Below are 25,953 nucleotides of genomic sequence, written 5' to 3'. Positions count from 1 at the left end.
ATTTTAGATTTTTTTTCTTCTATAAATCCCCCTCCTCATTGCTATTGAAAGCCTAAATATGTGCTCTCAATGCCGCTGGGCATTCCCAAGCCGGCTCAGGCATGTACCCACCTAGGGTGGCTGTCCCAGCTCCAGGCCAGCATCGCAGGGGCAGATGTCTCAGGGATTCATTTATTTGATAAATTGCACCAATAAGGTTTTTGTTTTTTTATTGCAATGGTAAGTGGGTTATAGAAATTCTTACTTTATGGCCAAAAGGGCTCTGAATAATACATAGGCCCCTTTAGTGTGAGAAACATAATTTTATTACCAGCCGGCTTGTTTCTACACCATATGGCTTTATCGGAACCTGAATACAGAGAATTTATTTGGGGTCGCTGTAATCAGGAAATATAGACTATGTATAGAGCTTTATCTGTCTAATAAGACAACGTACTTCCTGTTATGATTTAGGCGGGTCTTGGTTTGGGGCAACAGTACTGAAATCCCAACAATCCATTTCAACTGCCAAGGGTCTTTCTAGGGAAGTGAGGTTGGGGTTTTCTAGCGTTTTGGGACCATGACCACAATATAACCACACCAGTGGTGCAAGTATAAAAAATGTCTTATAGGTACTGTGTGCCAAAAAATGTGTGTGACCAAATGCCACATGGGGCGTGGCCAATTAAAATGGGAGCGTGATACACATATGGGGGGCCAGATACACATCTAACCCCAATAGTGCCAGATACACATTGCCCCAGAGTGCCAGATACACATTGCCCCAGAGTGCCAGATACACATTGCCCCAGAGTGCCAGATACACATTGCCCCAGAGTCCCAGATACATATTGCCCCAGAGTCCCAGATACACAAATGCCCCCACAGTCAGATATACATTGTCCCACAGTTCCAGATATACATTGCCCCAGAGTGCCAGATACACAAATGCCCCCACAGTGCCAGATACACAGATGCCCCCACAGTGCCAGATACACAGATGCCCCCACAGTGCCAGATACACAAATGCCCACCCCCAGTGCCAGATACACATTGCCCCCACAGTGCCAGATACACATTGCCCCACAGTGCCAGATACACAAATGCCCCCACAGTGCCAGATACACAAATGCCCCCACAGTGCCAGATATACATTGTCCCACAGTGCCAGATATACATTGCCCCAGAGTGCCAGATACACCAATGCACCCACAGTGCCAGATACACAAATGCCCCCACAGTGCCAGATATACAAATGCCCCCACAGTGCCAGATACACCAATGCACCCACAGTGCCAGATACACCAATGCACCCACAGTGCCAGATACACAAATGCCCCCACAGTGCCAGATACACAAATGCCCCCACAGTGCCAGATACACAATGCTCCACAGTGCCAGATACACAAATGCCCCAGTATCAGATACACATTGCCCAGTGTCAGATACACAAATGCCCCCACAGTGCCAGATACACAAATGCCCCAGTATCAGATACACAAATGCCCCAATGTCAGATACACATTGCACCAGTGTCAGATACACATTGCCCCAGTGTCAGATACACAAATGCCCCCACAGTGCCAGATACACAAATGCCCCCACAGTGCCAGATACACAAATGCCCCCAGTGCCAGATATTACTTGCCCCACAGTCCCAGATACATAAATGCCCCCACAGTGCCGGATACACATTGCCCCACAGTGCAGGATACACAAATGCCCCAATGTCAGATACACAAATGCCCCCACAGTGCCAGATACACAAATGCCCCCACAGTGCCAGATACACAAATGCCCCCACAGTGCCAGATATACATTGCCCCACAGTCCCAGATACACAAATGCCCCCACAGTGCCAGATACACAAATGCCCCCACAGTGCCAGATATACAAATGCCCCCACAGTGCCAGATACACAAATGCCCCAATGTTAGATACACAAATGCCCCAGTATCAGATACACATTGCCCCAGTGTCCGATTCAGACCGAATCGCAGCTGTTGTTCGTTTTCACACAGCAAGCGACCAGACACAAACTGCGCATGCATATGCACCGCAATGCGCAGGTGTGTTGCACGGGTACAAAGCTAATTGCCACTCAGCGATGGGTTTCTGCAACGGACCGTTTGCATGGGCGATCGCAAGGAGATTGACAGGAAGAGGGCGTTTGTGGTTGTCAACTGACCATTTTTCGGGGAGTGTTTTGAAAAACGCAGGCGTATCCATGCGTTTGTTAGGAGGGTGTTTGATGTCAAATCCAGTCCCGGACAGGCTGAAGTGATCGCAGTGGCTGAGTAAGTTCTGGGCTGGCAGAGACTGCACAAAATCTGTTTGTGCAGCTCTGCTACACATGCGTTCGCCACTTGCACAGCTAAAATACACACCCTCCGTAGGCGGCGACTATCTGATCGCAGCAGTGCAAAAAATCGCCTGCTAGCGATCAGGTCTGAATTACCCCCTTAAGTGGGACATTAGCAACTGATAGTCCTAATAGAGGTAAACCAGTGGTTCCCAACGTGTACCTCAAGGCACCGCAACAGTTTTTTTTGAGGAGATCCCTGCTTGCGCACAGATGGTATATTTAAACTGACTGAGGTACTAATTAAGTCACCTGTGTCTAAGCATGGATAATATTAAATCCTGGACTGTTGGGGAGCCTTGAGGACCGCGTTTGGGAGCCACTGAGAGAAAAGGTTATCTATATGCACGTGTCAAAGAAAAAAGGCCCTATTGCTCCTGGAAAGGACCGTGCATAATTTATAGGAGTACACAGAGCAGTTAAATAGTTATGTTATAGCCGTTTATGTTCCTAGAATGCCAGGGAGACTCCAACTTATGGGGGAAGGGCACCTTGTGTTAGAGCAGACAGTTGCTCTGCAGGGCGGGCAGTAATTATTTACCATTGGGGCAGGTATGTCAGTGAACAGGCAGGAGCTAGGAGGCGGAGTGAACAGACATTGTCCCGCCCACTTGATGGCATAATGGTATTAAAACACACTCCTTCTTATTTCATCTCTTCCTCTGGAGGACCAATAAATCTGAGGGGATGTAGTTAAAATGTGTTGATACTGAACATGTCGGCATAAGTAGACATGTTCACAACGTAGACCCATGAAATGTCCACATTCTGCACGAACCGCCAGCGGAGGGTTAGGTTTAGGGGGCGGGAGGGTATGGTTGAGGTTAGGCCACAGGTTCTCAAACTTGGTCCTCAAGACCCCACCCACACGGTTCATGTTTTGCAGGTCACCTGTAGATTTTTAAAATGTGACAGTTGGTGATACACAGTGCACCTGCTGGGTTACTTGGAAAACGTGAACCATGTGGGGTCCTGAGGACCTAATTTGAGAACCACTGGGTTAGGCAATAGGGGGAAGGTTAGAGGCTATAGTTAGCAATACTCCACACCGGAAGTCCTCCTCAGATGATGGCGCCCCCAGACCCACTGTACCAGGTAAGTCACCGCTAGACCACCAGGGATGTTTTGCCGACATTGTAATTGATTTGACATTTCATTAGTGTTGACATTGTCAATTTTGCCATTGTGGCCAATCTCATGTCGGCATGATGAATGAAGACAAAATCTACCACACCTGAATAGGAGCTATGCGTTTATTGAACATGTGGCACAATGTGGAAATTGGTACAAAACACCTTTCAGTCTTGAAGGGCTTAATTATCTTCTAAGCAGATCAGTCACGGGTGGGTTTCTATAAGCAAAACCTCATCATCTACCAACATTGCACCGTATACTGATATTTCCAGTGCTGAAAGTAGGGCGGTACGGGGTAGTACGGAGTACCATTAAGAAATATGGTGGTGGTACTCAGTACCACCAACTCACAGCTGGGGCATAAGTTATAAGGGGCGTTTTTGTGTGTGGGACATTAAATGACATCAGTGGCATAACTGTGTGTGGCATAATATGTAACAGGCATTACGCTGTGTGGTATAATGTGTAATGGGCATTACAGTGTGTGGCATAATGTCTAATGGGCATTACAGTGTGCGGCATAATGTTTAATGGGCATTACGGTGTGTGGCATAATGTGGAATGGGTATTACGGTGCAGGCATTAAGCATTACGGTGTGTGGCATAAAGTGTAATAAGCATTACGTGTGTTTGGCATAATGTGTAAGGGACATTACTGTAAGTGGCATATTGTGGCCATGCCCCTATTGTTATGTAGCCACTCCCCTAGTTTTGTGTGACCACGCCCCCTCAGGACGAGTGCCCACGCCCATTTTTACTATCAGTACCACTAGGAAAAAAATTCTACTTGTACCACTGGATATTTCCTAATTTTCTTGTGGGCTAGCCATTTCCAGAGAGAGTTGTTTAAAAATGGAAAATAAACTACAAGAACAAAGGTCTTGGTCTATACAAAAACACTTCTCAGTTTATTAAGTAGTTCAATTCATTTTTCCATGTCAAGTACCATATTCGCTGGAGGGTGTTTACTCAGATTAAATAAAAATATCTGTTTGCATCAATATACATTAATAATAAAATAAACTTTGTAGTGTTTAAAGATTAGGGAAAACAATTATGAAGCAACTTTAGAATTTCTCCCAGTGGGGTATCAAATCTTGGAGAGAGAAAGTGGAGAGAGATAAAGTACCAGCCAATCAGCTCCTAACTGTCATAACAGGCTGTATTTTAAAAATGACAGGAGCTGGTTGGTTGGCACTTTCTCTGTGCCCACCTTTTCTCTCTCCAAGGCTTAGTACAAAGACCCTTTTATCTCTCCAAGCTTTGATAAATCTCCCCCAAGGTGCTCAGACTGCTCGGATTATGGACGCTCCTGGTGGCATGTGATGTGCGAGAGCTTGGAGCAACAACATGGGACTGAAAACAATCTCCCCACTGTGTATGATTGGCACGGGAGGGTATGTCTGCAATGTATGGCTGGGCAACTATGTGCTATGTATGGCAGGCACTGGGGGCACCTCTGCAATTTGTGCCAGGCACTGGGGGCAACTATGTGCAATGTGTGGCAGGCACTAGGGGTATTTTCTGTATGTGCAGTGTATGGCAGGCACTGGAGGTATCTATGTGCAATGTGTGGCAGGCACTAGGGGTATTTTCTGTATGTGCAGTGTATGGCAGGCACTGGAGGTATCTATGTGCAATGTGTGGCAGGCACTGGGGGTATTTTCTGTATGTGCAGTGTATGGCAGGCACTGGAGGTATCTATGTGCAATGTGTGGCAGGCACTGGGGGTATTTTCTGTATGTGCAGTGTATGGCAGGCACTGGGGGTATCTATGTTCAATGTGTGGCAGACACAGGGGTATTTTCTGTATGTGCAGTGTATGGCAGGCACTGGGGGTATCTTCTGTATATGCAGTGTATGACAGGCACTGGGGGTATCTTCTGTATGTGCAGTGTATGGCAGGCACTGGGGGTATCTTCTGTATGTGCAGCGTATGGCAGGCACTGGGGGTATCTTCTGTATGTGCAGCGTATGACAGGCACTGGGGGTATCTTCTGTATGTGCAGTGTATGGCAGGCACTGGGGGTATCTTCTGTATATGCAGTGTATGACAGGCACTGGGGGTATCTTCTGTATGTGCAGTGTATGGCAGGCACTGGGGGTATCTTCTGTATGTGCAGCGTATGACAGGCACTGGGGGTATCTTCTGTATGTGCAGTGTATGGCAGGCACTGGGGGTATCTTCTGTATGTGCAGTGTATGACAGGCACTGGGGGTATCTTCTGTATGTGCAGTGTATGACAGGCACTGGGGGTATCTTCTGTATATGCAGTGTATGACAGGCACTGGGGGTATCTTCTGTATGTGCAGTGTATGGCAGGCACTGGGGGTATCTATGTTCAATGTGTGGCAGACACGGGGGTATTTTCTGTATGTGCAGTGTATGGCAGGCACTGTGGGTATCTTCTGTATGTGCAGTGTATGGCAGGCACTGGGGGTATCTTCTGTATATGCAGTGTATGACAGGCACTGGGGGTATCTTCTGTATGTGCAGTGTATGGCAGGCACTGGGGGTATCTATGTTCAATGTGTGGCAGACACGGGGGTATTTTCTGTATGTGCAGTGTATGGCAGGCACTGTGGGTATCTTCTGTATGTGCAGTGTATGGCAGGCCTGCCGACACTAACAGTGAAATTGCACTTGCCAGCAGACTAGTACCCCTTTTCCATCTACGATGCGGGTCGCAGCCGGGAGCCTGACACGGGTGCTACCAGGCTGCGACCTGCATTGGCCCCTTTCCCATCAGCAGTCACCGTCCCGGCATATCGCCGGGTTGGTGACGCTGCTGGTGAAGCGGCAGGGGCGGAGCTGGGAGATCAAATGATCTCCCAGCGCCGCCCTTCCATACAGTGTAAACGGGAGCCATGTCACATCGACACAGCTTCCGTTTACACTACACCTTACCCGGATCATTCCCGTGTCCTACCCAGGTAGCTACCCGGGTAGGATTCCCGGGTCACATGATCCGGGTTTTTCCTGAGGGAGCCGTTTCCGCTTGCAAAATACACGGGTAAACGTGCGCCCCCCTGTGAATTTACCCGTGTTTTTAGAGCTAGTGGAAAAGGGGTATAGGTTGTGGGCGGGGCTAACAGTCAGTGAATCAGATTTTTGGAAGCTCACTGGTAGCAATCCTAATAACTAGAACACCTCAGGGTGAAAATTTTGTGTGTTGGAACAAAGGAGAAAAATACCCACACCTTTATATCATCTGAACTGTTTATTTAGGCATACAGTACTGGTAAAGCTTGTGAAAGGCAAACCCTGAGAAGAGATAACATATATATATATACAGTGGCGGAACTAGCGAGCGGTGGGCCCAGGTGCGACAAGATGCTTCGGGCCCCCCCCCCCTCATCCCGTCTAAGTACTCCCCCCGTCACCCATGGAAAGGATCTGGTGAGGGGGACCTGCTCAGGGCCAGGGAAATAGATACCTAGCAACAGTGCCGTAAATAGACATTTTAGCGCTGTGTGCAACGGCATCGCAGCCCCTCCTCTATGCAAAATAGGCGCAGTGCGCGCCGTAGGCGCGCGTCAAAAATATAGGGACGTGGCTTCATGGGGAAGGGGTGTGGCCACAAAAGAATACCAATTCATATAACGGTGCACAGTAGTCTCCGTTATTCAAATTACGCCGCACAGTAGCACCACTACAGCAGGTAGAGCCCCTGTCACACCTTACGGCGGACAGATTCCCCTATTTACACATTACGGCGGACAGATTCCCCTATTTACACATTACGGCAGGCAGTGTCCCCTTTTACACATTACGGCAGACAGAGTCCCGTTTTTACACATAACGGCAGACAGCGTCCCCTTTTTTACACATTACGGCAGACAGCGTCCCCTTTTTTACACATTACGACAGACAGCGTCCCCTTTTTACACATTACGGCAGACAGTGTCCCATTTTTACACATTACGGCAGACAGCGTCTGCTTTTTTACACATTACGGCAGACAGCGTCCGCTTTTTTACACATTATGGCAGACAGTACCCCTTTTTACACATTATGGCAGACAGCGTCCCTTTTTCATACATTACGGCAGACAGACTGATAGATAGATAGATAGATAGATAGATAGATAGATAGATAGATAGATAGATAGATAGATAGATAGACATAGATCCTAACGACGAATGAAATTAAATCGAAACGTTGCACTATACAGGGACTGGACCTGTCATAAGTTAAGACCGGGAGTGCCGCTTATGACACTATATATATATATATATATCCCAAATGAACACTTCAAATCCAAACTCAGCTACAGTGAAGGAACAGGAGTCCTGAACTTACAGAGAGGGCACCTTTATTGCTGCAGAGGAGGGAGACCTGTGGATGCAGAGAGAGTCAGTCACAAAACAAAATGTACAGTATAATAGGGGCCAGTACAAGGAGATAAGATTGTATGCTGCAGGAGTAGGGGACCATTATCCATTCAGACAGGAAACAGCATTAAGAGGGCCGCCCGCAGTCTCCTTTGTAGCCCCAGTCCCTCACGTAGTGGCGCTTAACCTGTTCACCCCTCAGACTCCAGTGATGTTACCTGCAGAACAGGGAGGCGGGAGGCAGCAGGAGGTAGGGATTTCAAGATGCTGCATCCAGGAACAGGTGAGTGGAGCTCCGTTTCAAGGATGAAACGGCCCGAAGCAGCTGACAGGGGTTCAACAGGGAGGCTCTTATTCACAGGGCAGATGCGGCGGGCAGCAGCTGGAGGGACACCCGTTCGGGAGCCGCAGATCATGAAGCCAGCGGACCTGGTGAGGCAAGCGTCTGCCAATTGTTCCCCCCTCCCGTTCTTTTTCTCATAGGCAGTCACAGTGGTCCGCCCCACTCGGCCTCAGCGCCCATAGACAGCTGGCTAATGGAAGCGCCGGCTCTGGCTGCGGCTCCCTCCTCCTCTCCTCCCCCTCCCCATGGCCGCTGCGTCCCTGCTGCTCCTCTCCTCTGCGGGCGGCGGTGGCCCGCAGCACACAGCGGCATGTAAGGAGTCAGTTTGACTCCTTACATGCCGTGCTAGCTTTGGGCCCCTTGACAGTGGCGGGCCCCAGTGCAAGGCACTGCTTGCACTGGCGGTAGTTCCGCCTCTGTATATATATATATGTATATATATATATATGAAAATCCAAGTCCATCTAGTATGTGATCTTGTGCACGGGCGCCTGATTATGGCCCTCATTCCGAGTTGATCACTCGCTAGCTATTTTTTGCAGAGCAGCGATCAGATAGACGAAAAAGTTTTTTGCAGTTTCTGAGTAGCTCTGGACTTACTCAGCCGCTGCGATCACTTCAGCCTGTCCGGTCCTGGAACTGACGTCAGACACCCGCCCTGCAAACGCCTGGACACAGCTGCGTTTTCCCTACCACTCCCAGAAAACGGTCAGTTGACACCCATAAACGCCCTCTTCCTGTCAATCTCCCTGCGATCGGTTGTGCAAATGGATTTGTCACTAGAAGCATTTTGTACCGTACGACATGCGTGCGCAGTAGTAACCTGAGCGATCAACTTGGAATGAGGGCCTATGTGCCTTAGTGGATGGACTTGGATTTTCAGGATGGCCTTTTTATCTATATGGCTTGTTTAAGAACTTTATATATACTTTTCTATATTGACGAATGGGAGTCGTTTTGGGCTTTCTGTACCAGATTATTGAATTTTGGCCATACTTTCCCCCCTTGGGGTCGGTTTTGATACCTACCTCTGAGGATTATTCTCATCGTCTTTGATGTCGATATGTATATACAAGAATTCATCAAATATTATTGTATACTAGCCAGTATTGAGAAAGACCCATGTATTGGGTCGAAACGTTGACTGATAGCGTATTGTTGAACAGATCTACATATATTAAAAATCTATGAACTTTGACCTCGTCGGGTCTGTGAGTGTCTCTCCACTTGTTGTGGAACCTCGTGTGTGTGTGTGTGTGTGTGTGTGTGTGTGTGTGTGTGTGTGTGTATATATATATATTTAGAGAGAGAGAGAGAGAGAGAGAGAGAGAAACAAGCCAGCACATCCAGATAATGCAAAAGGTAGAAAAAGATTTTATATGACCATAAAATGCGGAAAACTAGCATGAGTAACAATGAGGCAATTGATACTGTATAATGGCCCTCATTCCGAGTTGATCGGTCGCAAGGCGAATTTAGCAGAGTTACACACGCTAAGCCGCCGCCTACTGGGAGTGTATCTTAGCATCTTAAAATTGCGACCGATGTATTCGCAATATTGCGAGCACAAACTACTTAGCAGTTTTAGAGTAGCTCCAGACTTACTCTGCCTGTGCGATCAGTTCAGTGCTTGTCGTTCCTGGTTTGACGTCACAAACACACCCAGCGTTCGCCCAACCACTCCCCCGTTTCTCCGGCCACTCCTGCGTTTTTTCCGGAAACGGTAGCGTTTTCAGCCACACGCCCATAAAACGCCGTGTTTCCGCCCAGTAACACCCATTTCCTGTCAATCACATTACGTTCGCCGGAGCGATGAGAAAGCCGTGAGTAAAAAAACTTTCTTCATAGCAAAGATACTTGGCGCAGTCGCAGTGCGAATATTGCGCATGCGCACTAAGCGGAATTTCACTGCGATGCGATGAAAAATACCGAGCGAACGACTCGGAATGAGGGCCAATATTCATAAGCAGAACAAGAAATGGAAGTAAGAACAACTTTCTTATAATTTTAGACAATTGCGGTTGGAATAACATTAAGTGTACACAACTACAGAATAAAGTCTTATGTCTGAACTGACTTTTTCAGCTGTTTGTCTTGTTTTCCAGAAATGGGTGACAAAATGATATTATAAAGAAACCTTTGTTTTGCAAGTAAACAGTAGAAATTGAGGCTTCTCAATTTCTAGGGTCCTTTGTAGCCAGACTTCTGCTATTTTCATGTCCCTCAGAGGGCCTGAAAAGATAATAGTCCATCATTGACCCCCTACTTCTCATCAGTATGTTCTATGTGGTGTACCAGCTTTACCTTTTCTCTTCATTTGTGTCCATCATAATGTCCCACCTTTCTTCTCACTTGTGCCCAGTATTGTCCCCCCCCCCATTTCATCGGTGTCCAGTATTGTTCTGTCTCTCCCATCTCTTCATATGTGTCCCCCACCTCATCTGTATCCTTTATTGCCCCTCTAATCTGTGTCCTTTATTGACCGTCACCACCTGTGTACATTATTGTGTTTTTTCTCCCCTCCACTTCCTCTGTGTCCATACTCCTCATAATCTGTGTTCTTTATCATGTTCTCTCCCAGTCCTTTGTATCCAGTATTGTCCTCTCTCCCTTCCTTCATCCTCCTCTGTGTCCATTATGGTGTATTACTCCTCCTCTGTGTCCACTATTACACCATCACCCACCCCACTCTGTTTCCATATCTCTGTTCCCCCTTCTTCCCCATCTGCGTCCATTACCCCCTCCCCCTCTCCCAATCTGTGTCCATTACAAGTACTTTACTTACCTTTGTTGCTCTTCTCTCTTCTTCTGCCTCGGGTCGCTTCCTCCCACTCTCCACGGGATGGATCTTCTCTCCAATGCCATCAGTACAGTCTGGGCGCAGCAGCGATAGTCAGGACTCAGGAAGATACAGGGCCGGCTCTTCAGACAGCCACTGTGTCAATGGCAGCGGTGGCGCCAACATAAAGATCTGCACCTGGCAGCAACTGTGTGACGTCCAAGCGGTGCAGCGGGGCTGAGGCACAGTACGCAGCGCAGACAGGGCTTGCGAAGCCTTGCACTGCGACGCTCTTTGGATTTATTTTACGCAGTCTGGAACTTGGAAGATGAGAGGTTAGTTGTACTGGACAGGCGGATGATAGGGGTGGGTTTGAGTGGGCACGGCCGCTGGTGGTCATAGAAAAAAAAACCGTTGCTGTCTCCAGCGGATCCTCCTTGTGGTTTGGGTCTATTTTGGTTAGGGGCCTGGAGCTGCAGCTCCACCCGCCCCATTGTTAATCCGGCCCTGCTAGAGAGGTTAAAGAGATTCAAAAGTTATTTTCTTAGCTCTCATTTCTAATGTACTTTTAGAAAGGCTATTTTCTTCCGTGACAATTCTCCTTGTATGGATCTTTGTTGGGAGAAGTTATCCTATCAAAATTGAGACACATCTGATGTTATCATTACAATCAGTGGAGGGTCTAATGCGGACCTGTAATTTGGAAATTGGCAGAGAATTCCAATTGGATATCTCCCATATGACATAGAAAGATAGGTATGCCATCTAGCAGTGACAGGTTTTGAAGAAAACCTGGGGAGAGCTTATGAGTTCCTGCATAGGAGAGAAATTGTGTAAGAGAGAGCCACCATTGTCCCAGTCAGTGCCACTAAATCATTGAGAGAAATTGTTGCGTTTGGCAAGAAAGTCAAAGCCTAATTCTCTATTGCTCCCCAGTTCTTTGGAGGAGTCAGGTCCCATTATTCAAAGCATGTACTGGAAATAAGGGGTGATTTATCAGGATTGAACCTTAGGGATTTTGCCTGTAGAGGTCGCTGCTCTGTTGACTGCACCATTATGGCAGTTTATGATATAGGCCAATTCTATTATGAAAGATATTGTTAAGTCCCTGGGGTGTATGATTTTAGCACATTGTTTATGTATACCACTCTCTAGACTCCATGTGGGTGGAGAGATGAGGTGACTACTATTGTACCAATAGGCAAAATATAAGGTGTGTTTGAGAAGCAAAATAACATGACGGGACACTGGAATAAAAATATTTTCCAATAAAATTGTAGCCTACTGTTGCGTAGATGTATGGAAATGGGAAGTAAAGCATTCTGGAGATCTATTTAAACACACAAACTGAGCTGGTTTAGTAAAAAGGAAATGCCATGCAAACTCTCCACACGGAATCTTATGGGTTTTGAAAAGCTATTTTGCGCTCTTACATTGAATACCGGTCTGACTGACAAATGTAAATTTTTATTTTATGTATTTATTTATGTATTTATTTATTTTTGATGGGGAAGTTATGACTGATCAGCTATGCAAAAATGGGTTTCCCATCTCTATTTTGTTCTAGTCAGAGAACTGTGTGTAATAGATCCAGGGCCGGCTCTAGACCTTGTGGCACCCAGGGCGAAAGTTTCCTTTGGCACCTCCCCCCCCCCTCCCCTTCAACACCCCCCAGTAGAGTTGTGCCCCTGTAGTTGTGCCCCCTGTAGGGTTGTGCCCCCTGAAGAGTTGTGCCCCCTGTTGCTGTGCCCGCTATGGAGTTTTGCTCCCTGTAGCTGTGCCCCCAGTAGAGTTTTGCCCCCAGTAGAGTTTTGCCCCAAGTAGAGTTTTGCCCACTGTAGTTTTGCCCCATGTAGCTGTGCTCCCTGTAGAATTTTGCCTGTGCCCCTTGTAGTGTTTTGCCCCCTGTAACTGTGCCCCCTATATAGTTTTGCCCCCTGTAGCTGTGCTCCCTGTAGAATTTTGCCCTCTGTAGCTGCTGTCTCTGCCGCCACTCCTCGGGATCTATGGAAAAGACGTCATTCGTCTCTCCCATAGCGCCACACAGACACTAGAGGTCAATTAGGACCTCTAGCGTCTGCGGATGCTCCCAGAATGCCGTGTGGTGCGGAGTGACGTCAGGCGCACTGCATAGCAGCATCTGGTAGCTGGGAGGGTGAGGCGGTGCAGCGGCAGCAGCGCCCTTCAGGATGCGGCGTCCCGGGCAAAAATCCTGCTTGCCCGCTGCAAGAGACGCTCCTGAATATATAATTCAGATGGGACTGCATATCAAACATTGGGGCAGATGTATTAACTTGGAGAAGGCATAAGGAAGTGATAAACCAGTGATAAGTGCAAGGTGATAAATGCACCAGCCAATCAGCTCCAATATGTAAATTGACAGGAGCTGACTGGTGCGTTATCACCTTGCACTTATCACCGCTTTATCACTTCCTTATGCCTTCTCCAGGCTTAATACATCTGCCCCAGTGTACTGTGCATGTCTTTGATGAGAAATCAAATTAATGGCAAGTTGACACCAACTTGTATTTTCTTTATCCATTTTGTCTATGGTAAACTCTCTTTACTAAAGTCTAGCTAGTCTAGCTCTGGAAGCACAATGAACAAAGGGCTTCATACAGTACCTTGAGCTCTAGGCTTGAGCACCAGAAAGGATCTCTGGGGGTCATTCTGAGTTTATCGCTAGCTGCATTCGTTCGCTGTGCAGCGATGAGGCAAAGAAACATCACTTCTGCGCATGCGTATGCGGCGCAATGCGCACGCGCGTCGTAGAAGTGCAAGTGCAACGAACGATGTAGTTTCACACAAGGTCTAGCAAAGCTTTTCAGTCGCACTGCTTGCCGCAGTGATTGACATGAAGTGGGCATTTCTGGGTGTCAACTGACCCTTTTCATGGAGTGTTCGGAAAAACGCAGGCGTGGCTGGAAAAACGCAGGCGTGGCTGGGCGAACGCAGGGCATGTTCGTGATGTCAAAACAGTAAACTGAACAGTCTGAAGTGATCGCAAGTGCTGAGTAGGTATTGAGCTACTCTAAAACTGCACAAAAAAAGTTTGCCGCCGCTCTGCGATCCTTTCGTTCGCACTTCTGCTAAGCTAAAATACACTCCCAGTGGGAGGCGGCATTGCGTTTGCACGGCTGCTAAAAACTGCTAGCGAGCGAACAACTCGGAATGACCACCTATGAACCATATAACAACAAGACCTTACTCTAGTTTGATAAGCCTGCTGTAGCCAGCCATCATGCTATTCTAAAGTGTGTAAAATAGTTAACTGCTTGTGCCACAATAAGTAGCCCTGCTGATAAATTTTAGAAAGGAGTGAGAAAAAGTGTATCCAGGGAGCATACAGATTATCCTTCCTTTCTGCCTAGTCCAGGACATATAGCAGAGGACAGGTTGCAACTGTTATTTGAATTGCGTTTTCCTCTGAGTTTTATTTGAGAAATCAGCAGTTTATCACATAATAATGCATTAATAGCTGTATCAAAAACTGGGACAAGAGAATTAGCACTTCAAGCCTATGTGATGATGAGAATGAGAATCCTCAGCGCCATATAATATACCTGAATGCCTGTTTAGAATTTTCATGCACCTCAGATTGCAAATACAAAGCCCAGTGTGAGGACGGAGTATACAGATGGAGCCATGCTAATTGTGGCTCCCTCTGTGCTGGGGGTGCGCATTGTACAGCAGGGGGCGTGGCTATGATGACGCGATTCAATCCCCAGCAGAGATTCGAGGGCGTGCCTGTATCATACCCTCCAACATTTTACACATAAAAATCGGTGCAAATTTGAAAAGGAGGCGTGGCCATGGGTAAAGGGGCTGTGGCCACGACCCTTTCCCTATACTTTCAATGGAGGTTTGGAGAGCCAAAAATCGGTACAGACCATAAAAAAATAAGATTTTACTTACCGGTAAATCTATTTCTCGTAGTCCGTAGTGGATGCTGGGGACTCCGTAAGGACCATGGGGAATAGACGGGCTCCGCAGGAGACAGGGCACTTTAAGAAAGAATTTGGATACTGGTGTGCTCTGGCTCCTCCCTCTATGTCCCTCCTCCAGACCTCACTTAGAGAAACTGTGCCCGGAAGAGCTGACAGTACAAGGAAAGGATTTTGGAATCCAGGGCAAGACTCATACCAGCCACACCAATCACACCGTATAACTTGTGATAAACTTACCCAGTTAACAGTATGAACAACAACAGAGCATCAGATCAACCCTGATGCAACTATAACATAACCCTTATGTAAGCAATAACTATATACAAGCATTGCAGAAGAAGTCCGCACTTGGGACGGGCGCCCAGCATCCACTACGGACTACGAGAAATAGATTTACCGGTAAGTAAATTCTTGGCCCTCATTCCGAGTTGATCGGTCGCAAGGCGAATTTAGCAGAGTTACATACGCTAAGCCGCCGCCTACTGGGAGTGAATCTTAGCTTCTTAAAATTGCGACCGATGTATTCGCAATATTGCGATTACTAACTACTTAGCAGTTTCAGAGTAGCTCCAGACTTACTCTGCCTGTGCGATCAGTTCAGTGCTTGTCGTTCCTGGTTGACGTCACAAACACACCCAGCGTTCGCCCAGGCACTCCCACCGTTTCCCCGGCCACTCCTGCGTTTTTTCCGGAAACGGTAGCGTTTTCAGCCACACGCCCCTGAAACGCCGTGTTTCCGCCCAGTAACACCCATTTCCTGTCAATCACATTACGATCGCCGGAGCGAAGAAAAAGCCGTGAGTAAAAATACTTTCTTCATAGTAAAGTTACTTGGCGCAGTCGCAGTGCGAACATTGCGCATGCGTACTAAGCGGATTTTCACTGCGATGCGATGAAAAATACCGAGCGAACAACTCGGAATGAGGGCCCTTATTTTCTCTAACGTCCTAGTGGATGCTGGGGACTTCGTAAGGACCATGGGGATTATACCAAAGCTCCCAAACGGGCGGGAGAGTGCGGATGACTCTGCAGCACCGAATGAGCAAACACAAGGTCCTCCTCAGCCAGGGTATCAAACTTGTAGAACTTTGCAAAAGTGTTTGAACCCGACCAAGTAGCTGCTCGGCAAAGCTGTAATGCCGAGACCCCTCGGGCAGCCGCCCAATTAGAGCCCACCTTCCTTGTGGAATGGGCTTTTACTGATTTTGGCAGCGGCAATCCAGCCGCAGAATGAGCCTGCTGAATCGTGTTACAGATCCAGCGAGCAATAGTTTGCTTTGAAGCAGGAGCACCCAGCTTGTTGGGTGCATACAGGATAAACAGCGACTCAGTTTTCCTGACTCTAGCCGTTCTGGCTACAAAAACCTTCAAAGCCCTGACCACATCTAGTAACTCGGAATCCTCCAAGTCACGAGTAGCCACAGGCACCACAATAGGTTGGTTCATATGAAAAGATGACACCACTTTTGGCAGAAATTGCGGACGGGTCCGCAATTCTGCCCTGTCCATATGGAAAACCAGATAGGGGCTTTTATGTGACAAAGCCGCTAATTCTGACACACGCCTAGCTGAAGCCAAGGCTAATAGCATGACCACCTTCCACGTGAGAAATTTTAACTCCACGGTTTTAAGTGGCTCAAACCAGTGTGACTTCAGGAAACTCAACACCACGTTAAGATCCCAAGGTGCCACTGGAGGCACAAAAGGGGGCTGAATATGCAGCACTCCCTTTACAAACGTCTGAACTTCAGGTAGAGAAGACAGTTCTTTTTGAAAGAAAATGGATAGGGCCATAATCTGGACCTTAGTGGAACCCAATTTTAAGCCCAAAGTCACTCCCGACTGTAGGAAGTGAATGAAACGGCCCAGCTGGAATTCCTCCGTAGGGGCATTCCTGGCCTCACACCAAGCAACATATTTTCGCCATATACGGTGATAATGTTTAGCCGTCACGTCCTTCCTAGCCTTTATCAGCGTAGGAATAACCTCACCCGGAATGCCTTTTTCTGCTAGGATCCGGCGTTCAACCGCCATGCCGTCAAACGCAGCCGCGGTAAATCTTGGAACAGACAGGGCCCCTGTTGCAACAAGTCCTGTCTTAGAGGCAGAAGCCATGGGTCCTCTGTGAGCATTTCTTGCAGCTCTGGATACCAAGTCCTTCTTGGCCAATCCGGAACAATGAGTACTAGTGCGTCTACAGCTATCGCCTGAGGGTCTCTTGACCTGGCGCAATACCTCTTTAGATTTTTGTTGAGGCGGGATGCCATCATGTCTACTTGTGGCAGTTCCCACCGATTTGCAATCTGCGTGAAGACTTCTTGATGAAGTCCCCACTCTCCCGGGTGGAGGTCGTGCCTGCTGAGGAAGTCTGCTTCCCAGTTGTCCACTCCCAGAATGAACACTGCTGACAGTGCTCTGACGTGATTCTCCGCCCAGCGAAGAATTCTGGTGGCTTCCGCCATCGCCACCCTGCTCCTTGTGCCGCCTTGGCGGTTTACATGAGCCACTGCGGTGATGTTGTCTGACTGAATCAGCACCGATCGGTCGCGAAGCAGGGTCTCCGCTTGACGTAGGGCGTTGTATATGGCCCTTAGTTCCAGGATATTGATGTGAAGGCAAGTCTCCTGACTTGACCACAGACCTTGGAAATTTCTTCCCTGTGTGACTGCTCCCCACCCTCGGAGGCTTGCGTCCGTGGTCACCAGGACCCAGTCCTGAATGCCGAATCTGCGGCCCTCGAGAAGGTGAGCACTCTGCAGCCACCACAGGAGAGACACCCTGGCCCTGGGGGATAGGGTGATCAGCCGATGCATTTGTAGATGTGATCCGGACCACTTGTCCAACAGATCCCATTGAAAAGTCCTTGCATGGAACCTGCCGAAGGGAATGGCCTCGTATGATGCCACCATCTTTCCCAGGACTCGCATGCAGTGATGCACCGACACCTGTTTTGGTTTTAATAGGTCTCTGACCAGTGTCATGAGCTCCTGAGCCTTCTCCATCGGGAGATAAACCCTCTTCTGGCCTGTGTCCAGAATCATGCCCAGGAAGGGCAGACGAGTCATAGGAGTCAACTGCGACTTTGGAATATTTAGAATCCAGCCGTGCTGTTGTAACACTTCCCGAGAGCGTGCTACGCTGATCAGCAACTGCTCTCTGGACCTCGCCTTTATGAGGAGATCGTCCAAGTATGGGATAATTGTGACTCCTTGCCGTCGCAGGAGCACCATCATTTCCGCCATTACCTTGGTAAATATTCTCGGTGCCGTGGAGAGACCAAACGGCAACGTCTGGAATTGGTAATGACAATCCTGTACCACAAATCTGAGGTACTCCTGATGAGGTGGATAAATGGGGACATGAAGGTAAGCATCCTTTATGTCCAGAGACACCATAAAATCCCCCCCTTCCAGGCTTGCGATGACCGCTCTGAGCGATTCCATCTTGAACTTGAACCTTTTCAGGTATATGTTCAGGGATTTTAAATTCAATATGGGTCTGACCGAACCGTCCGGTTTCGGTACCACAAACATGGTCGAATAGTAACCCCTTCCTTGTTCAAGGAGGGGAACCTTGACCACCACCTGCTGAAGATACAATTTGTGAATTGCAGCTAACACTATTTCCCTCTCTAAGGGGGAAGCTGGCAGGGCCGATTTGAGGTAACGGTGAGGGGGCATCTCTTCGAATTCCAGCTTGTATCCCTGAGACACAATCTCTATAGCCCAGGGATCCACCTGGGAGTGAACCCACTTGTGGCTGAAATTTCGGAGACGCGCCCCCACCCGGCCTAGCTCCGCCTGTGGAGCCCCAGCGTCATGCGGTGGATTTAGTGGAAGCCGGGGAGGACTTCTGTTCCTGGGAACTAGCTGTATTGTGCAGCTTCTTTCCTCTACCCCTGCCTCTGGCAGGAAAGGACGCACCTCGGACTTTCTTGCCTTTTTGTGATCGAAAGGACTGCATCTGGTAATACGGTGCTTTCTTAGGTTGTGAGGGAACATATGGCAAAAAATTTGACTTTCCAGCCGTAGCTGTGGAGACCAGGTCCGAGAGACCCTCCCCAAACAACTCCTCACCCTTGTAAGGTAAAACCTTCATGTGCCTTTTTGAGTCGGCATCGCCTGTCCATTGCCGAGTCCACAGGACCCTTCTGGCAGAAATCGACATTGCATTTATTCTAGAGCCTAGTAGGCTAATGTCTCTTTAAGCATCTCTCATATACAGGACAGCGTCTTTTATATGCCCCAGGGTCAGCAATATCCTTGTCCAAGGTATCAAGTTCCTCAGATAAGGTATCTGTCCTTGCTGCTACAGCACTACACATCCAGGCCGACGCAATCGCCGGCCTTAGTAAGGTACCTGAATGTGTATAAATGGACTTCAGGGTACCCTCCTGCTTTCTATCCGCAGCATCTTTTAGGGTGGCCGTATCCTGTGACGGCAGGGCTACCCTCTTGGATAAGCGTGTTAAAGCTTTGTCTACCCTAGGGGAGGATTCCCAGCGTAACCTGTCCGTTGGCGGGAAAGGGTACGCCATAAGCATCCGTTTGGAAATCTGCAGTTTTTTATCTGGAGATTCCCAAGCCTTTTCACGTAACTCATTTAGCTCATGTGAAGGGGGAAAGGTCACCTCTTGCCTTTTTTCCCCATACATATAAACCCTCTTGTCAGGGACTGGGGTTTCCTCTGTGATGTGCAACACATCCTTCATTGCTATAATCATATAACGGATGGCTTTAGCCAATTTAGGCTGTAACTTTGCATCATCGCAATCGACACTGGAGTCAGAATCCGTGTCGATATCTGTGTCAACAATTTGGGATAGTGGGCGCTTCTGAGACCCTGACGGCCTCTGCGACATAGGATCAGGCATGGGCTGAGACCCCGGCTGTCCTAAGGCTTCAGCTTTATCCAACCTTTTATGCAAGGAAGTAACATTATCATTTAAAACCTTCCACATATCCATCCAATCGGGTGTCGGCGCCGTCGGCGGCGACTCCACATTCAATTGTTCCCGCTCTGCTTCCACAAAGCCTTCCTCGTCAAACATGCCGACACAAGCGTACCGACACACCACACACACAGGGGAACAGGGGATGCTCTTTTTGAAGACAGTTCCCCCACAAGGCCTTTAGGAGAGACAGAGAGAGAGTATGCCAGCACACACCCCAGCGCTATATGTCCCAGGAATCACACAGTAACTTAGTGTTAACCCAGTAGCTGCTGTATATACTGTTTTTGCGCCTAATTTATGTGCCCCCCCTCTCTTTTTACCCTCTTCTACCGTGTTTCTGCAGGGGAGAGCCTGGGGAGCTTCCTCTCAGCAGAGCTGTGGAGAGAAAATGGCGCTGGTGAGTGCTGAGGAAGAAGCCCCGCCCCCTCAGCGGCAGGCTTCTGTCCCGCGTTTCTGTGTAAAAATATGGCGGGGGCCCATGCATATATACAGTGCCCAACTGTTTATATGCCCACTTTTGCCAAGAGGTCTCTAATTGCTGCCCAGGGCGCCTCCCCCTGCGTCCTGCACCCTACAGTGACCGGAGTATGTGGGTGTAGTGTGGGAGCAATGGCTCACAGCTGCAGTGCTGTGCGCTACCTCAGTATGAAGACTGGAGTCTTCTTCCGCCGATTTCGAAGTCTTCTTGCTTCTTTCACCGGCTTCTGTCTTCCGGCTCTGCGAGGGGGACGGCGGCGCGGCTCCGGGATCGGACGACAAAGGGTGAGATCCTGTGTACGATCCCTCTGGAGCTAATGGTGTCCAGTAGCCTAAGAAGCAGGACCTATCTTCAGTGAGTAGGGCTGCTTCTCTCCCCTCAGTCCCACGTAGCAGAGAGTCTGTTGCCAGCAGATCTCTCTGAAAATAAAAAAAACCTAACAAAATACTTTCTTTTATAGCAAGCTCAGGAGAGCTCACTAAGTAGCACCCAGCTCGTCCGGGCACAGATTCAAACTGAGGTCTGGAGGAGGGACATAGAGGGAGGAGCCAGAGCACACCAGTATCCAAATTCTTTCTTAAAGTGCCCTGTCTCCTGCGGAGCCCGTCTATTCCCCATGGTCCTTTTACGGAGTCCCCAGCATCCACTAGGACGTTAGAGAAAAGGTACAGTTGGAGGGTATGCTGTATTGCGGTGGCCATTTCATGAACAGGACTGCATGTGTTGAGTGTCCGTCCTGGCCTGCTGTCTCCAAACGCCGGCTGCATAGAGCTCTCCAATAAGAGGGTCTATGTGTGGCTGGCGATTGTGGCTTTGGAGGGGGTAGTGATGTGGCCACAGGGAGGGGGGGATTGTTTGCCTGGAGGGCCCCCATAGTTGCTTGGCCGTGGAGGTTCGTTTGCCTGGGGGGTGGGGGGAAGCTGCTCACTAATGTGGCTGTGGGGTGGCAGGTTCAGTTATTATTATTATTTTTGTTTGTGTGGTTGGTGACGGATGATAACAGTGGTCTGGCTCCCACACTTTCATCCTGGCTCCTAAATTTTTGACATTTTTTTTTTGTCAAGCCCTGATTTATGGCGTTGCTGTTAGCAGGTCATTAATAAAAGTAGCAATTACCCTGTTTATTGTGGCATTGTCCTTCTCACCCCCTCTGCGATCATATAGCATCATGGAAGTGTCTGTGAGTGTGACTGGCAGCAGTACTTGTCTGCTTTCTAGAGAGATTTTAAAAAGGAGATAACTTGTAGAACGACAGCAAGTAAAAATACTTAAAAGGTACTTAACTTTTAGGTGTGTGCACTACAGTTGTCTCTAGCATATTAGTTGCTTCCTTAAGCTTATATTACTTAAAGTTAGTATTACTGTACAATTTTTTTTACCAATATATGTACTGTACATGTGGATAATATATAATATAATTACACTGTTCTTTGTTTTCAATGTGACAAATGTTATGCTTATTCTGTTTACCAAAAGCAAAACTTAAGTTTTATTTTTCCCTTGTCAAAGTCGGAAAAATATCATGCTACACATTGCCATATATTCACCCCATGCGCTTGCCTGCTGCACGGGCACATTCTCTCCCGTGCGTGCGCATATTCGCAGTTGCGTGACGGCGCCTCCTCGGCCAATGCGCTCGAGCGCGTGGTATGTGCATTTACGGTAGAGTTTGTGTGCGTCTAGCGGGCGACTCAATCGTTACATAGTAAACCCAAATAGTATGTTTTATAGGTAATGTTCCCCTTAATAATAACTGTAAGTTTGTTTATTGTAACTGGTCGCTGGACAGAGGAATTCCTCTTTGCATGATACGAAGGGTCAGACAGGGTTTGAGCAGTGGTGTTTGGTACCTAACTAAAGAACATTTTATTAGAAACAATCCGGTGCTGGTTAGGTAAAGATTAATTGCTCCTGCGTATAGTTATGTCTATTAGTAGTTTCTGGACATTTACTATATTTGCGGTTCATTATCCATGCGGCGGGAATCCTGAGATTCTCTCCCACCTGAGCAGTTCGATATAGTCACAGCCCACCTGTTCAAACTAACCTATGACCTTTTGTTATGGTGCGGGGAGACATTCCTGTGTCCAATGAACAATGAGATTATAGGTCCCTTTGTAGTGTACTGTACGCAGTGTATATAAGAACAGCCAGCCTGGCCAGCTCAGTCTCTCTCCACAACGGTTTTCATCATTGACTAACTAGGGAGCTGGTACCAGGACTGCGCAGCGATCATTCTCCAGTGTGTAAGTTATTCTCTGTAACCAACTTATTCTCTGTTTGTATTTGCCATATTCTCTCTCTCTCTATTATTGTATAGGATTAAGACGCTATTGTATATTTATGTGTAGTTATTCTGCTTAGATATTGATGTTAGTCTGTAGTGTATGAACTGTTAACTGTTTTCCCCTTTTTACATAGCTAGATATTGTTAGTAAAGGTGTTGGAACCTTAGCAAGGTATTGTGTGTTTATTACATTACTGAGGGTATTCGGAGCGTCTCAATCGCTCAAGCAGCTTTTGTATTAACAAGGTTAAGCAGCGTTATATCGCTACGGTATTTCAGTAGTAAGATTTACAGTACAAACTCAATCTTTCAGTGTGTTGCATGCAAGGTTTACTGAGTGTCATCCCGTGAGCGTCTGCGCCGCTCGTGTTCCCCTCGTGGTCACGAGCGTCCGCTACGCTGGTAGCGTAGCATTACGGTAGTCGGCCGCCTATAGCGTGCTCGACACCAAGCGTTAAGCTGTGAGCGAGCGTGCCGCATGTGCGTCTCGACCACGGCTAAGCGTCTGCTACACTAAGTGCGTACCCTTACGGTACCCCATACGCCAATTGCGTACTGAGTCTCTTACCCACATATAGTGAATGTTATAAGATAAATATTTAGCTTTATCACCCTGTATATGTTTTTTATGTTATATATGTTATATATGTTATTTTATGTACTTTTATATAGAGGAGTGGACACTGCGCTGTAAGGATGTGAGGGTAGGGAACATGTATGTGCTATTAAAAAATCTCAACCTAATATATACGTTGTATTGTGTATGAGAAATTTCACAAATAATAAGCTGTAAAGACTCCCATACCTCGATAAAACGTGAGAGGCTACTGTTCTCTGTTATCAGCTTTTACTGTCTGTCTGGCTGCAATGAGACTACAGACAGGAAGTATGCTGTGTACAGGAAAACATCTTCCCCCACTGTCCATAGCTTTCTTTCCAATATCTTATGAGACGCTCCTAAAACGTGTCTGATAATACCATTTACGTATTATAATTTATGTGCAACTTGGGTTTTAGGTTGGGTGAGACCTATCTAAATGAGTTCAGTCCAGTTTGCATGCTCACTCCTATTGGTTTATCCCACCAGGCTCACACACGATATAACATTGGAAGAATTTGAAGATGAAGATTTGTCAGAAATCACAGAGATCAAAGATGAATGTGGGATCAGTTTACACTGTAATGAGAGTCGGCACTGCAAAGTGAGTGGCTGCACAAAACGTATTACACAACTTGTGATGTGGAAGTACACAATGTATGGGCATGCATTTATGTTTTATGTATCCCTTTCCAGTCTATGCATGGATTTGTGCACACAGACACAAGGCTTTGGTAATTGTTTAAGCCAGCTAAGTCACGGATCCTGCAATATACAGTACTGTGCAAAAGTTTTAGGCAGGTGTGGGGAAAATGCTGCAAAATAAAAACTTTCAAAAATAGAAGTGTTAATAGTTTTTTTTAATCAATTTGCAAAATGCAAAGTGAATGAACAGAAGAGAAATCTAAATCAAATCAATATTTGGTGTGACCACCCTTTGCCTTCAAAACAGCATCAGTTCTTGTAGGTACACTTGCACACAGTTTTTGAAGGAACTCGGCAGGTAGGTTGTACCAGACATCTTGGAGAACAAATAACCACAGGTCTTCTGTGGATGTAGGCTTGTTCAAATCCTTCTGTCTCTTCATGTAATCCCAGACAGACTGGATGTTGAGATCAGGGCTCTGGGGGGGCCATATAATCACTTTCAGGACTCCTTGTTCTTGTTTACGCTGAAGATATACGTGCCTACCTTGCGGCACCCTTCTCCGGGAGGCTGCAACGTGGTATGCTAATGGGCGGGTGTCCGGCGGCAATGTGGGCAGTTAAGGGGGGCGTGGCCGGTGGGGAAAGTGAGCAGTCTGGGGGCGTGCCATCATATTCACGTCATCGTGGCCCCGCAGGGGGCGGAGCTATGATGACATGATTCAGCGCGAATCGTGTAATCGTATCCCCTTCAGATCGCCCACTTGTTCTCTGCTGAGGGCGGCCTAGGAGAAGTGCGGGAGGCTGCCAGCAAAAGCGGGACACTGTCCCAACTTTCCGAGGGGCCGGGAGGGCCTCCCGATTTTCGGGAGCCTCCCGGCCTTTCCGGGAGGGTAGGCAAGTATGCCCCAAACATACAGCCAATCATACGCCTCCATAATAGTATTGCACGATGGATAAGTGCCTGCCTGTATTTCTTGAGGACACCATTAATCCTGACTAAATCCTCAACTCCATTTGCTGAAATGCAGCCCCGCACTTGCAAGGAACCTCCACCATGCTTCACTGTTGCCTGCAGACACTCATTATTGTACCATTCTCCAGCCCTTCAGCAAACAAACTGCCTTCTGTCACAACTGAGGGCCTGAGCTGACGGGAGGCAGCCTCAGTTGTAGGGGCTGAGATGTACCGGAACCTGGGAGGTTGTATCAGACCCCTGGACATGTAAGTAACATGAATAATAACTGCCCGAAGGCGTGACCACGACAACTTGGATAAAAGTCAATGATGTTTATTATGACAACTCCGCAACACAGCAGCAGTAAAAGAAAACGTAAAAGTCAGCAAAGAATAAATACAGTTCCTGGGTACTACAGGATGGCAGGAGCCACAGGGCACTGGTAGTGTGAGATAGTTCTTATGATCTTCTAGATGGAAAGTCCTTACCAGGCCCGACTGTAGCAATGGAGATAACCCAGGATTGTGCCAGCTGGTGTTCCAGGAAAAGCTGGGTTGCTGAAGATAAAACAGCTGCTGTGGATACTGGCTGGAACCAGACTGTTGTTAGCACGGAGTGGATACTGGCTGGAACCAGTTAAATAATAAATGAACTTGGGAGCGATGAAATATGAACTGAAATGTAGAACTTGAGAGCGGAGAAATAATAATACCGGTGGAGAGTGGTAAAGTGTAGAAAGGACACCGGCCCTTTAAGGGAAGCTGTACTCTGCTGGAAGCTGAGCTGGAAGCAGGTAATGTTGTAGCAGGAAACAGATGAATCCACAATGGATTGGAGAGTCAGGCTACACCGCAGGTGGAATGCTGGTGCGGGTCTCTATGGTGGAAGTCTTGAGACAGGAGCTGGAACCTGGAAGACAATCACAGGAGAGAGACAAACAGGAACTAGGTTTGACAACCAAAGCACTGACGCCTTCCTTGCTCAGGCACAGTGTATTTATACCTGCAGCAAGGAAGGGACTGGCTAGGCAATTATGCAGATTATCAATACTGAGAACAGATTGGTGGAAATGATCAGCTGACAGAATCCAAGATGGCTGCGCCCATGCAGACACTTGGAGGGAAGTTTGGTTTGTAATCCATGTGGTAATGAAA

General features: G+C 47.7%; 1 protein-coding gene across 6 annotated transcripts in view; it reads left to right on the top strand.

Annotated features, from left to right (window-relative positions):
• The window catches only part of MAPK8IP1 (mitogen-activated protein kinase 8 interacting protein 1), a 171,867-nt gene that overhangs the window by 77,744 nt on the left and 68,170 nt on the right, over positions 1–25,953 (top strand). For all 6 annotated transcript variants that reach the window (XM_063944317.1, XM_063944312.1, XM_063944311.1 and 3 more), the window contains exon 2: positions 23,686–23,800. In XM_063944317.1, the coding sequence (XP_063800387.1) occupies positions 23,686–23,800 (115 nt within the window). The remainder of the gene's footprint in view (positions 1–23,685; positions 23,801–25,953) is intronic.

Source organism: Pseudophryne corroboree, chromosome 11 (assembly GCF_028390025.1).
Source record: "Pseudophryne corroboree isolate aPseCor3 chromosome 11, aPseCor3.hap2, whole genome shotgun sequence".
Taxonomy (NCBI): domain Eukaryota; kingdom Metazoa; phylum Chordata; class Amphibia; order Anura; family Myobatrachidae; genus Pseudophryne; species Pseudophryne corroboree.
Note: the sequence above shows the minus strand (reverse complement) of the source record. Positions and strands in the feature narration are given on the sequence as shown.